Below are 13,234 nucleotides of genomic sequence, written 5' to 3' on the forward strand. Positions count from 1 at the left end.
GGGTGTCTGTTAAGCTAATGTATTAGATATCCCTTGGTGTTGAACATACTAGTTATGTAAACACTTGACGAAGTACTTGAGCTTGAATCTTTCATTTACAGGTTATGGGTATGCACGGTGGTCTAGCTCGCGATCCCATTGGCCTGGTCAGAATGACATTGAAATGGAAGCATGGTTGGGTGTATACTTTTTACTCTGTCCTATTCAAGTTCCCGAGAAATTCGATATTAATAGTTAAAAACTTAATCTCTTTCAGTAAGTATACACATATGTATGAATCAAGCTTATCTTTATTCCTTGTAGACAATTCTCTAGTAACATAGGAGCTTAACATTCTCATGATCTCTCTCCTTTACACTGTCACTCTATAATTGTAACTACATCGAACTGCCGTGATACTGTGAACATCGATCAAACACCTACGGGCCACAACTCTTTTTGTGATGAATGAAACTCTAAAGTAGAATGTGTATGGATGTTCATCCAACACTCCCACTCATCCTGACACATTCTACGAAGAATGTAAATCTTTGTGTTCCTCCCACTCATTCTTCTCGAATTGTCTGAGACCCATTAAATGGAGCAGTCTGATACCAGCTATATATCAGCTATCTGATCTGATCTTTTGTATGAATATATTTGAATTCCATTAGATTTTGTTCATAGTGCTCATGGATAAGAAAATATTTCATGTCGATGTGTTAGGTTTGACGATGGTAGTCTGGATTCTTCACTGAAGCGAGAGCTGCTTGATTATCACAGTAAACAGTTGTGAAAAGATCTTGAGCATTGTTTAGCGAATGAAGGAGATGACACAACCAATTGGTCTCACGAGTGGATTCAGCAAGGGCAACTAGTTCTGCGACGGTTGTCGATGTGGTAAGACAAGTTTGTTTGTGACTGCCCCATGTGATCGCAGTGGAGCCGAGAGTATAAAGAAAACCGGTTCGATTTTTCCTGTCGTCAAGATCTCCACCAAAATCTGCATCGCAGTAGCCAATAAGGCGGGGTAGTACTGTTTGGGCATGATAATACAAACCATAATCTTGAGTTTGTTTCAAGTATCGAAAGATACGTTTTACAACAGTCTAATGGCTTTGGCGGGGATTTTCTTAAATGAATGATACTTTGTTCACAGCGTATCCGATGTTTGGACGAGTTATTATCATTGCATACATTAAGCAACCTACTGCTTGTCGATATGGGACGGCAACTGGAGGATCAGCTGGATCTTGATTTTTCCATAACTTGGTATGAGTGTCCGCAGGAGTCGAAACTTCGTGAGCGTCTTGGAGGCCAAAACGTAGGAGAATGTCACTGATATATCGATGCTGATGTAGAAACAAAGACCCCGAAGTTGAACATCGTTGGATCTGAAAACCAACAAAATAGTCCATGCTGTCGCTGGTGACTTTGAATGTTGTTTTCATGTAGTTCAAAATTTCTTCAATATAATTCGGTAAGAGTGATACGATAATATCGTCATCTACATATATACCAATGAGTGTATGAAGTTCACCATGGTTGCAATACACACGAGTCAGCTTCATTCGCTATGAGTCAAAATTGTTTTAGAAAATTAGAAATTTGTAAATTCCATTGTCGTGTGGATTGTTTAAGCCAATAAATGCTTTTTAGCAAACGGCAACAATGAGTCGGTTTAGTAGGATCTTCATACCCTTGTGGCTGGTCCATATAAATCTCTTCAATTAAATCTCCATTCAGAAAAGCAGTACCGATATCAAATTATTTAATGAGCATCTGTTTTGCAGCCTCTATTGCAAAGATAACACAAATTGAGTCATAGTCTATAACAGGTGAGTACGTTTCTTTGAAATCAATACCAGGCTGTTGAGTAAACCCCTTGGCAACTAAACGGGCTTTAAATTTTTCAATCTCGCCATTAATTTGATATTTAACCTTATAAATCCACTTGTTACGAATGAGTTTGCGATTAAGATGTTTTGGAACTAGCTGCCAGGTTTGATTTTCCAAAAGAGATGCATATTCTCAATCCATCGCAACTTTCCATGGTAATGAGTCAGAGGAAATGAGAGCTTCTTGATAAGTTTGGGGTTCGTGAATTATATCTCCCACTGTCGCAAGAAGAGCAGCAGATTCAGTAAAAGTTGAAGAAGAAACGGGATTAGACAAAGGATCTTCAGCGGGTTGCTCAAGAAAATGTGAAGAAGATGAGATGATCGGTGTAGAGTTCATTAAAAATTGAAGAGATTTGAACTTCGGATATAAACGTTGATCAGGGGAGTTTTCATTAGTAGTAATCAAAGGTATAATCGGCTGATCACATGTCGATGTGATTAAATTGTGAGGATCAGGTGTGACTGGAAGAACTTTCGCTGTTATGTCAGTGTGGTTATGAAGAACTCCCACTGCTGGTGATAATGAAGGTGAGATAGTGTGATCGTCCAATAGAAAACCTCCCACTAGTGAAGAAAAAGCTCTTGGTGTTGAAGAGGATGGAGTCGGAGTCAACAATGCATGATGCAGTGAGTTGGGAGCGATCGGATTTGATGCTGAAATGACCATGGGATGTGAATATTTGTTAGGTAAGATTGGATTGTATTGTACTGGAATGTTGACATAAGAGTCTTGTCTTGGATCAGGTGGGGAGTAAAATTCATATTTCCTTGAATTCTCATCGATAGTATAGTCAGAGCTCTCAATAACTTGATCAATAAGAGGATTCCAGAATCTATAGGCCCGGCTAGTTTGTGAGTGGCCAACAAAGTATGTACCGGTATTCTTTGCATCTAGTTTTGTTTGAAGCTATTTATTGACAAAAACCCAAGATATTAAGCCAAAAATTCGATAGTGCTGGACAGTAGGTTTTGCCCCGAACCAAAGCTCGTATGGAGTGGCAGTACCAGATGTTGATTAATGGTTTGATTCAAAAGATGAATGGCTGTATTAACTGCTTCCGCCTACAATTTTGGTGGTGGCGCTTTTGCATGTAACATGCTCCTAGCCATTTCGAACACTGTCCAATTATCTCGTTTGATGTAACCATTTTATTGTGGAGTATAGACGGTGCTGGTTTGTCGAAGAATACAAGGATTATCTAAGAATTGATTAACGAGCGTATTACAAAATTCTCGACCTTGGTTAGTTTGCAACGCATAGATATTATGGCTTGTGTCTTGTTTGACAAATTTGATAACTCGTGTAAAGAACGGTAGAGCTTCAGATTTTTGTTTCGAAAAATGAACAAATGTACAAGTAGTCACGTCATCCTTGTATAAAATATAATAATATGATCCGTAAAGAGAAGGTGTTTGATGTAGTCTTCCCAAAACATCTCCATGTATAAGTTGACCTACTGTGGATGAACGTTGTTTATTTGGATTAGTTGGGTTGCTAGATTTATGGTGTTTATCCATCATGCACCCTTCACATGGATGGACATAAGTTTCAGGTAGTAATAATTTGAAATCAGATAAACAATTGCTTGTACTCATTTTGTGAATTGTCAAGATAGGGACTTGTCCCATTCGCTCATGCCAAAGTTGACTACATGTATGATGCAGTATGAGATACTAAAGCTGAATCTGATGATGGCAATTCAAGATTTGTTTGATTTTCGATGTTGATATGGTTGGAAAAAATATCCGAAGGAAGAAGAGGAACTAGTGGGGGTATGACTTCAAGAGAGAGTCGATAAAGTTTCCATTGACGAGTGCCTTCAAGTACCTTTTTATCAAAAATGGTTCTAAACTCGCATCTGCCAAGGAAGATAATGGAAGTCAAATTTCTCTCCAAAACAAGTCCTACTGAGAATAAGTTCCTATTTAGTTGTGGTATGAAAAGAACGTCTCATAGCAAACCTTTCTGAGGTTGACCATCAATAATACAATTGATTACCATTTCACCACGGCCACATACCCAAAGCTTTGTATCATTGGCAATCTGAATAGTGTAGATTTCTTCAAGAATGTGAAGTAAATTTACAAACCAATTATAGCGGTCTGTCATGTGCTCACTTGCACCGCTGTCAGCAAACCAAGTGTTCTCAAAAGAATCTGCAATGAATGCATGGCTGGATAGAATAGAGGTTACTACAAAAGCAAAATCATCATTAGAAATAGAATTGGACTCATCTTCAGAAGCACCTGATAGGCATAAACTTTCAAGTAAGTTTGCTTCACTAAAACCTTCATCAACTTTTTGAGGAACTTTTGCATTTGGTCATTTTTGCTTTGGCTTAGGGTAGTGAGCGGACCAGTGCTCAAATTCGTGGCAATTAAAACACTTTGTTTGTACTTTTAAGTCACGAATGTATATGAGATCTTTTTGATGTTGTTCTCTTATGTTGAGAAGGCAAGAAAGAATAGTTGATGATTGAATAAAGAAGACATGGTCAATTTCAGAACTGCCACACCTTGTCTTCGTTACAAACTTTCATGACAAAGTAAACGTTCTTCTAGATTGTTGATTGTTTGTGAAATTTCAGGAACATTAGACCACAAGGCAATTATACTATTGTAGTTTGGAGGTAGGTTGTACATAATCTTGGATATTATCATCTTGTCAAGTACAACATGACCAAGATCAGCAAGTATGCTTGTCAGGTCAGTTATATTTTATATGTGATGATATATCATTAGTAACCTACATCTGATACTCAAAGAACTTTCCCTAAAGAGTGAAAACACTATCGGGAATTTTCTATAGATGAAGGGAACACAATTTCAACCACATTGTTGCACCTGTCGGGCAACTAGTGAGTTTGCCTAGAACTTTCTGAGATATTGATTTACTGATAAACATACGGGCATTAGCATTCTTCGCATTCTAGATATCAACCGATTCTTGATCCGCAGAATTTGTATCAGGTCACTTCTCTGATCCGTTTACTACTTGTAATACTTTCTTCGCTTTAAAGATGATCTCCATGTGATATTTCCAGATAGAGAAATGTGTACCGTCAAACATTCTAATAGAAATCTTATCATGATAGTCCATGTTGTAATAGGAGTGTTGACAAAAGAAATGTCAATAAAAGAAGATGCTGTAAAATTTCAAGAACAAGAAACAAGAAAAATTTAGGAAAGTTTCTTAAACAGAGTAAAGGATAAGGAGAAAGGAAAAGAACCTAGGAAAAAGCATAGAGGATGCTGAAAACACGCTTAAGTGATTGAAATCAAAGTGATAATCGTTGCTAGTTGCTCCTGGTTTTGAAAGTAATTAATATAATCCATACACGTTGAATGAGGAAATTGTGTAAAAAAATCGCAAAATATCACTGCCACAATATGAAAATAAAATGTAAAAAGAACTGGTACAACGATTTATCTGCACAAACATACTTGCTAGGTGGGCCCATAACCTAATAGTTAAAAACTTAATCTCTTTAAGTAAGTATACACATATGTATGAATCAAGCTTATCTTTATTCCTTGTAGACAATTCTCTAGTAACATAGGAGCTTAACATTCTCATGATCTCTCTCCTTTACACTGTCACTCTGTAATTGTAACTACATCGAACTGCCGTGATGCTGTGAACATCGATTCAAACACCTACGGGCCACAACTCTTTTTGTGATGAATGAAACTCTAAAGTAGAATGTGTATGGATGTTCATCCAACAGATATGAGCAGCTCTGTTGCAGCTCTCACTCATCTCTAGTGTTTTGTCGCTGTTAGATCGCTGTAAATCTCTTGTTTTTGCCGCTCATTTACGAATATTCATTTATGCTGAATTGAAACATTGTTTTAAAAAAACGCTGTGGTGGATACGGTTCGCGTTTAGTAGCACAGGTTGATCGTGGGGTAGTTGAATGTCATCCACGAGCCACGCATAATATGCGATCACGTATGGTTTAACCACGTTCTCGTATTATCGTGTGCTCATTCCAAATGTAAGAACGTGCACTTACAATCGTGCGACCTACAGAATCCTTTGACGCATACATGATGGAAATCAGTGTTCCATACCAAAATTTTACCACCAGTCTCACCTCGACATTAGTAATAAGCTGTAGCTCTGCTTTTGCCAAATACTAAAGCTAATTTAGCTCAGATCACTGTCACTCTTGCACGTCATGCTATTGAGGACGTAAAAAATAAATGTGGCATCAACAGATGCTAGCATGAACTAGTCCTCGAGATCGCAAGTAAAGGGTACAAATACCTGCAATCATTTACAGATCCTGACTAGAAAAAATCGACTGTCCTGTCCAGAAGAATGCATCGTTCTCTATCGAATCGGACGAAGAATTCTAGCAGCTTCTCGGTATAGGAGATACAAGCAGATGCAACTGCCCGGTGTACCTTCAGAACTCTACAATCACCTTTGTTGACTTGTGCAAGCACATTTGTCCGTGTCCCACTCAACTTGGTCAGCGCCGGGCTTCGCTTGCCCGTCAGCTGGTGTTATATTTTCCAATTGATTGGAACTGAAGCTAGTAATCACACTTCTCAACCAGTTGGAGGCGATAGTGGCATTGATACCAACCGGCAAATCTTTGTAATACGTCATGCACCGGTTCCAGTCATTGCCATATGGACAATCCGAGTGATCCAAATCACGCCAGTAGCCCTCATGCTTAAGGCCTACCCACGAGGCCAGATGCTTGTATATGAACTGTCCATGTCCAGCCAACTCCAACCACCCTTTGGGAAACATTTCCAGAACCCTGCCGCCTGGGCTCATGAATATCATGTTGGTAAGTTGTGCGCCGTGTACAGATACCAGGATATCTGTTTGACCCATGATTGACGCCTATGGAAAACCATGTTAAGTTCCTGATCAGATCATCTTGTGACTTACATCGATTTCAATACCACCGAACATAGAGAGAATCAATTGCACCAGCATTCTAGTCCATAAATTACTTTAACATGAATCTTACAACGACGTGTAGATATCTGGGTTACCTGTTCACAGAATGTGATGTTCGAGACAACCATAGAGCTCCACACACAACCTTTGACTTGAGCGCACTCACGAGCAATCACTTCCTCCCATTCCGTCTGATTCTTCCACTCTCGAGTTCGACTTCGAACTACCAACGTGATGCGCACGCGTTCAATCTTACTCCGTTCAAAGCTTTTTAAGGGGATCTTGCAATGGCGACGAACGACGCACCGAACTTCTTTGTAGAGCCCTTGCAGAGTTTCTTGCGGAACACCTCCAATTCCAGACCGCGAGACGACTGCTTTTTGGAAGCATACCGGCCGATCACCGATTTCCATTCGGTAAGGTACAGTGGGTAGACCAGCAGCACTGAAAACCTGGAGTTTCAATGACATTTGACATAATGAGCGTCGCTCAAGAATTTTCTTATTAAAGCGTTAGACCACACCGACGCCTATTTTTGCGGACCTATTTTTATTAATGTTTTGGAACGGAGGGAGGTGGACCCTCGGTCGTAACAGCGACACCGATTAGAGGAGACAGTACCTCTGAGATCCAGCCGCCCAAGTGTCGGCGCAGTTCACTCCAATGGTACAGCAGCAGCCGATCTGCGCGCGCGCACTGGTTTGCCTGCTTCCACCATGTGAACTGAACCAAATTGTACATGGAGTGCCACGGATTTTCGAAGTCATAATTCGTCTCGGAAATGAGAGTAGTACCTGTGAGGAAAATGTGATCTTTTGGCAGCGCGTCTCGCCACGCGTACATGTATGAGTTCCGAGTGCCATTGCTGGTGTCATTGCCAAGGAAGCACAGATGCCGTTCACGAGATTGCGCAGATGGAAATTCGTGAAACTGCGGTGGACCTTGTACGAGCCCCCGGTCTGGAATGTCGGATAAAAACCTAAGGATGCCTTCCTTAGACAGGTCCTTCAATGTTTTCCATGCAGGATTCTCGATAAGATGATTCACAAACTGCTTTTTAAGCCTCTCATTCTCGGATTTAATCACCTGGAGCTCATGCTTCAGTTTCTCCTCCGTTGATCGGAACTTCTCCGCTAACCTGGTCTCCAACTTCTCTGAGATCTTCGAAATACTCTCGGTGCTGCAGGAGGTAAGATTCCCTGCGCCGTTTTCTATCCCACCGGCACAAGGCACACCATGAGCATCACCCGTAGTCTGGTTCAACTCACCCAGCAATCGTTGAAGCTCAGGAATCAGCGACTCTTCAGGAAGGCGGTCGTTCCCGCGAACCACCCTGCTGATGACCTCCTCGAGCAGCCTGCGAACTTGCACCTCGGATTCGCTGTACGTGTTGAAATCGCTCAAGAACCCAGGAACCGCACCACCCTGTGACAGTCGAGGGAGCTGTGCATGCAGGGGGAAGCGGAAACGGTGCACGAAGAAAACCTGCCACAATCCAAACAACAGTGTGATGGCGAAAACGACTACAGGAAGGGTCTGCCAACTCCTCCTCCGCTTGCGCGTGTGTTTCGAAGGCGGAGACCCAGGCTTCGCCATTGTCGTCCTCGGTTGCGACTCTATTCTTCGGCCAACAGTGCGACCATATCATCACATCTAGGGCTGGAGGGTCTCGCCGCTTAATGTTTTAGACGGCAGTTTGTCGACCAGCGAGCTTAGTTGCCAAAAGCTATGGCAGGTCCCGTCAAGACCTGGCATCGAGACTTACTAACTCAATCCACTGGCTCCGGCCATCCGGACCTGTAAAAAAGTGGGAATGATGGAAGGGAACAAGGGAGCAGGTAGCGGGGTGGGACAGGACCTCACGGTGTTTTTTTTTTTTTTTTTTTTTTTTTTAAATTTAATTAAAGTACGTAGTTCTCCAGAAACATACTATTGGGTTATTCAGATTGTCAAGCCTGATTAATAGAAGTATGGATTACTTCATCAAGCATCGTGATTGGAACTTGACATTGCCATGGATTGCAATAGGTTATTGCTTTAGTAAACAAGCATTTTTGGCATCTTATAGTCTTTACTAGTTGTTGTATGGACGGGAGTCAAACTAAGTTCAATACATGAAAAGCTAGCTCCAATTGTAGCACTCAATGTGTTATGTGTAACAATCTTTGTTTATATAACAATTAACAAGTGATATAGCATTGAGTGCCAAATTCCATCAAATATATATAATTTAGTTTGGTTAGTGGTTTTTCATCTATTGAGATTTTTTTGTTAGTTGTCTTTGTTAATGTCAATTAAGATTTGGACACTTAGATGGAAAAAAATCCTTGATTTAGCATTCTTGTCAAAACAAGTCTTATAAGTGATTTTGAGAGAGAGAGAGAGAGAGAGAACTTCTTGTAAGGGTTTGTTTTGGCTACAATGATTTAGCCATTTTAATAAAGTTTTAGGATTTTTTTTTATTCTTCATACCTCCACTCTTGGATTCTTCTTTTGCAGTGTGAGAGATAGCTTGACTTACTTGTGTATAGATTTCTAATCTTTCTCTTAAAAGTATATTAGTTGTGCATTTTTATTTGGTTTAAATTACATACTTTGTGATCAGTTTGTAGCACTCAATGTGCTACGTGTAATAATCTTTTTTACACTACATTTGTGTAATATCTTTTTTTAAGAAGCACATGAAAAGGTGACTAAAGAAATATTAAAATAAGATGTGAAAAAATCCAAAAGATAATTAATTTGAACTTTAGCCAGATGGTCTTAATTTGATGGTTGCATGAAAAAAAAGTTTTTTTTTCTAGGAATGCAAGTGGTCAAAACAACACCCTCCATCTAATGACTCTCTGATAACTTTGGCTAAGAATTCACCACTAATAAGGCAATGGTCCATTATGTAATTGGATATTATGAAACTTTCTTCTCGTCACAAGGCAAGACCTTAGAATGTGAAATCACCTACCATACTCACTCAAATAAAGTCTTGAAATTAGTCACTTAAAGCATGAATAAATCTCTAATCTAGCCTCTCATCAAGTTGAAAATCTTTATAGCATTAAAAGCTCTACGAAGTTGTTGGCCTTTGGATAAAAGATACTACCTACTAATTTTGTTTTGCCATGTGGAATACCTTCTAACATGTTTTTTTAGAAGTCTCCAACAAGATTTTTATATTAGATACTTTCTGTGAATATTTAAATATAAGTTTATTGTATTTAATTCTAAAAGGAGGATGTAAGAAGTATCTCAAAAATTGACATCCAATTACTTTATTAGGCATAATTTATAAGATACTTACTAAAATTATTGTCATTAGATTACAACCTTCCATCCTCTATATTATTTGTTCCAACCAAATATATTTCTTAAAAGATAAAAGAATTATTTATAATATTATTTTTTTCTTTGAGGTAATGGACTTAGCTATTAAATTTAATCAATCTTTAGTTATATCATCACTTGATTTTGAAAAGACATATAATAGAATAGAATCCAGCTTCTTAAAAAGAATTATGCTAGCAATGGAATTTGTACTTTAATTGATATTTTGAACAAAATCTTTATATATCGACTTATGGTACTTGGTCATATTCAATAGAGTCATTATTTAATTCTTTAAATTTTATAGATCAATTTAATAAGGTTATTTTTTTGTTCTTTTTTTAAAAATATATTTATAGTAGATTCTTTAGATTATATTCTAAAAAGAAATTTAGGAATTGAAGGGCTTTCTCTTCCTAGAAGTATTCATATTATGGATTAAGAATTTGTAGACAACACTAATTTCTATCTCACAAGTAACTTTGATAACCTTAATAAAATCAAAGAAATACTAATCATTTTATTTTAGATAGCAGAGGTTCAAATTAATAGAAATAAATTCTATATTATTTGGCTCTGAAATACCTCAATGCTATTTAGCTGAGGAGAGTATTTTAATCTTAAGTAGTTTTCTTTAGATGAGACCACCTATTACATGGAATTTCAAGTAGGTTTTGAGGTCTCAACAAAAACTCGTTTTGAGGCAACATTGACAAAGAAACTTACTTATAAGGACATTGTAAAACATTTTATTGCAAGCCAGATATTGATTGCCAACTAGGTTTTGTTAGCCTCAATTTGACATGTGGACTTTTTTTAGGCTCTTTATCTCTATTCAATCAATAAGATGCAATCCTTACTACAAAACTATATTTGATCAGATAAATTAGAAATCATTCATGCAGAGCTAAGATCATATAGAAGTTACTCATCTTCCTTCAAAAACTGAGAGAATTAAAATTACTTCACCATAAGTTGTAGATGCAAGCTTTGGTGATGAAGCTTATTATATGGAGATTGATGCTAGGAACATCCCTATAGCAAATGCTAATCTAACATCAAATATACTTTCTATGATCCATGCAAAGAGAAAATTAGCCGCAAAATATACATTTTATTCTTTTTGTGTCAATAGTATATGGATCCAATTTACAAGAGTGTTGGATAGTTTGAAAAACTTAGTCTTATCTATGTTATGGACTTAGTTTTCAGCAACCTCTAATAATAAATACCACAGTAAGATAATGTTTCTTTTGGAATGCCAAAATATTTGGTCTCTATAATTCAATGCATGGCAATGAATCATACTCATTTAAAAACACTTGGATGTTTAAAGAAATTAAGCAAAAAAAGATCTATGGTGCAAAAATGGAAAGACTAAAAAATAGTTGAGGAAGTCACTACCAAGTTAGTATCTTTCATACTGCAGTACAAAGTCTCAGCTTCCTAAACTTTATACTGAGTCATTGATGTATATTTCAATCTTCCACCTTTCTTGAGCACAAATGGATAGCAATAATTTCTACCATTGAGATCTTTGAAGACTTATATCAACTTCATAGACTGCATATAGGTGCCAAATTCACTAAACTTTGATCCAAACTTTTCTATATAAATTCCAAATCTTTACACGATATTACAAGACTTGAGATTTATTACATATAAGTCACCAAACCAATGGTGATCTCAAAAGAATAACAATTAATCTACCACATGAATTTTTGAGATGCATTTGGATCCTTGAGTAGATATATGATCTAGACTTCAATCCCTCTAAAATCCACAAATTTTTTTTAATTATTCAACTAGAATAGGATATAAGATTATATTAGCAATTAATCTACAAATAATTTGACTGCAAACCAAGTAGCAAAGGCTTAGTCTTTTGCAAGAAGAAATGATTAGTTCAATTATAATATTTTGGAATAAAAATAAGACCTCTAAGTTATAGATGTTCTTTTGGAAAATTAAGTTAAGAGATTTGCTTGCAAATAATTGGTATGAAGCCATAGAACTTCTTGCTAATTGATTGCAATATAAAGATAAAAGAAATTTAAAGAAATATCTAAAGGAATATAAATTTTCTTAGCTTGTTTAAAAGGTCTATGAAGTAGTTTAGCAAGTATTCCAATGCCTCTCAATTTAAGTATAGAGAGAGTTATTTACAAGAGTTCTATCAAGAATACATGATGCAACAGGAGTCTACCATCTCAATCTTAAGCCCTTTGTATCTGCTATAAATGTATTACACACAACAATTTCATAGCATCAATAATGCACCAGATTTCGTATATTTTTATCTTAAGAACAACTCAGCATTTATTATATTTATTACATAATTTAAAAAGAAAAAATCTTTATAAGCATGTTAATTAAGAATTATATAATTAATTACATAGATAAATGTAGAGAAATCAAAAAGCCAAAAATTATCCTTGCCTTTTAAGATACCTGGTGCTCTCAAGATATTTTTTGTTTAAAAAGATTATTATTTTTTTTTTTTTTTGCATTTAGCCCCCACATTCATTCATTTGCCAATCCATCTATGAGATCTATATTGACTTGTATTATATATATATATATATATATATATATATATTTTAATAATAAACACCATTTGTTCTTAAAAAAATGAGATACATATTTTCAAGGTATAAAATTCCAAAGAGCTCAAAAAAGATTGTTAAATTTTTTTGACTTTGAAGTGTTGTGCAACAAAAAAGATGCTATTAGATTAGGATTGGAAGCATGGAGTAGCCTATCAAGATGCATGATATCAACTTGCGACTAAAAGCATCAACAAATATATGAAATGTGTCATATTTTCATCTATAAATATTTTTATTTGATCATCAATGGTTGGAAGAATAATCATCAACAAGTTTTTTATCCATGAATTATTTTTTTATCAAAATAAAATAAATGTACTTTCAACATAAGGATTTTGTAAAAATACAAAAAATAAAAATAAATGACATTTTTTGTTTAAAATTCTTAAATATTTTTGTTTAGAAGTTCATGCCAAGAGTATATAGAATTCAAAATTGATATTATTTTGAGTTTTTTTAATATAAAATTTGCCAAAGAATCCAATGATGTTTTTGGTTTAATA

At 36.5% G+C, this 13,234-nt stretch overlaps 1 protein-coding gene across 2 annotated transcripts; it reads right to left on the reverse strand.

Moving 5' to 3' along the window:
• Positions 1–5,835: 5,835 nt before the first annotated feature.
• Positions 5,836–8,571, reverse strand: LOC112292273 (uncharacterized). 2 transcript variants are annotated; one of them, XM_024540582.3, is made up of 3 exons: positions 7,423–8,571; positions 6,897–7,253; positions 5,836–6,662 (listed from the first exon to the last, which is right to left on the reverse strand). In XM_024540582.3, the coding sequence occupies exons 1-3, from the start codon at positions 8,395–8,397 to the stop codon at positions 6,573–6,575; spliced, it is 1,422 nt and encodes a 473-aa protein (XP_024396350.1). In that variant the 5' UTR covers positions 8,398–8,571; the 3' UTR covers positions 5,836–6,572. The 2 variants fall into 2 exon arrangements, with proteins under 2 accessions (XP_024396350.1, XP_024396349.1); XM_024540581.2 differs by having other exon boundaries at positions 5,836–6,741.
• Positions 8,572–13,234: the final 4,663 nt, after the last annotated feature.

This window comes from Physcomitrium patens, chromosome 15, assembly GCF_059467195.1.
Source record: "Physcomitrium patens ecotype Gransden chromosome 15, ASM5946719v1, whole genome shotgun sequence".
NCBI lineage: Eukaryota > Viridiplantae > Streptophyta > Bryopsida > Funariales > Funariaceae > Physcomitrium > Physcomitrium patens.

Coding starts and splice junctions, on each gene's coding strand:
- LOC112292273 (XM_024540581.2), bottom strand. CDS start 8,397: ATGGCGAAGCCTGGGTCTCCGCCTTCGAAACACACGCGCAAGCGGAGG. Junction 7,254..7,422: donor TGGGCGGCTGGATCTCAGAG/GTACTGTCTCCT, acceptor TTGAAACTCCAG/GTTTTCAGTGCTGCTGGTCT. Junction 6,742..6,896: donor ACATCACATTCTGTGAACAG/GTAACCCAGATA, acceptor GGTTTTCCATAG/GCGTCAATCATGGGTCAAAC.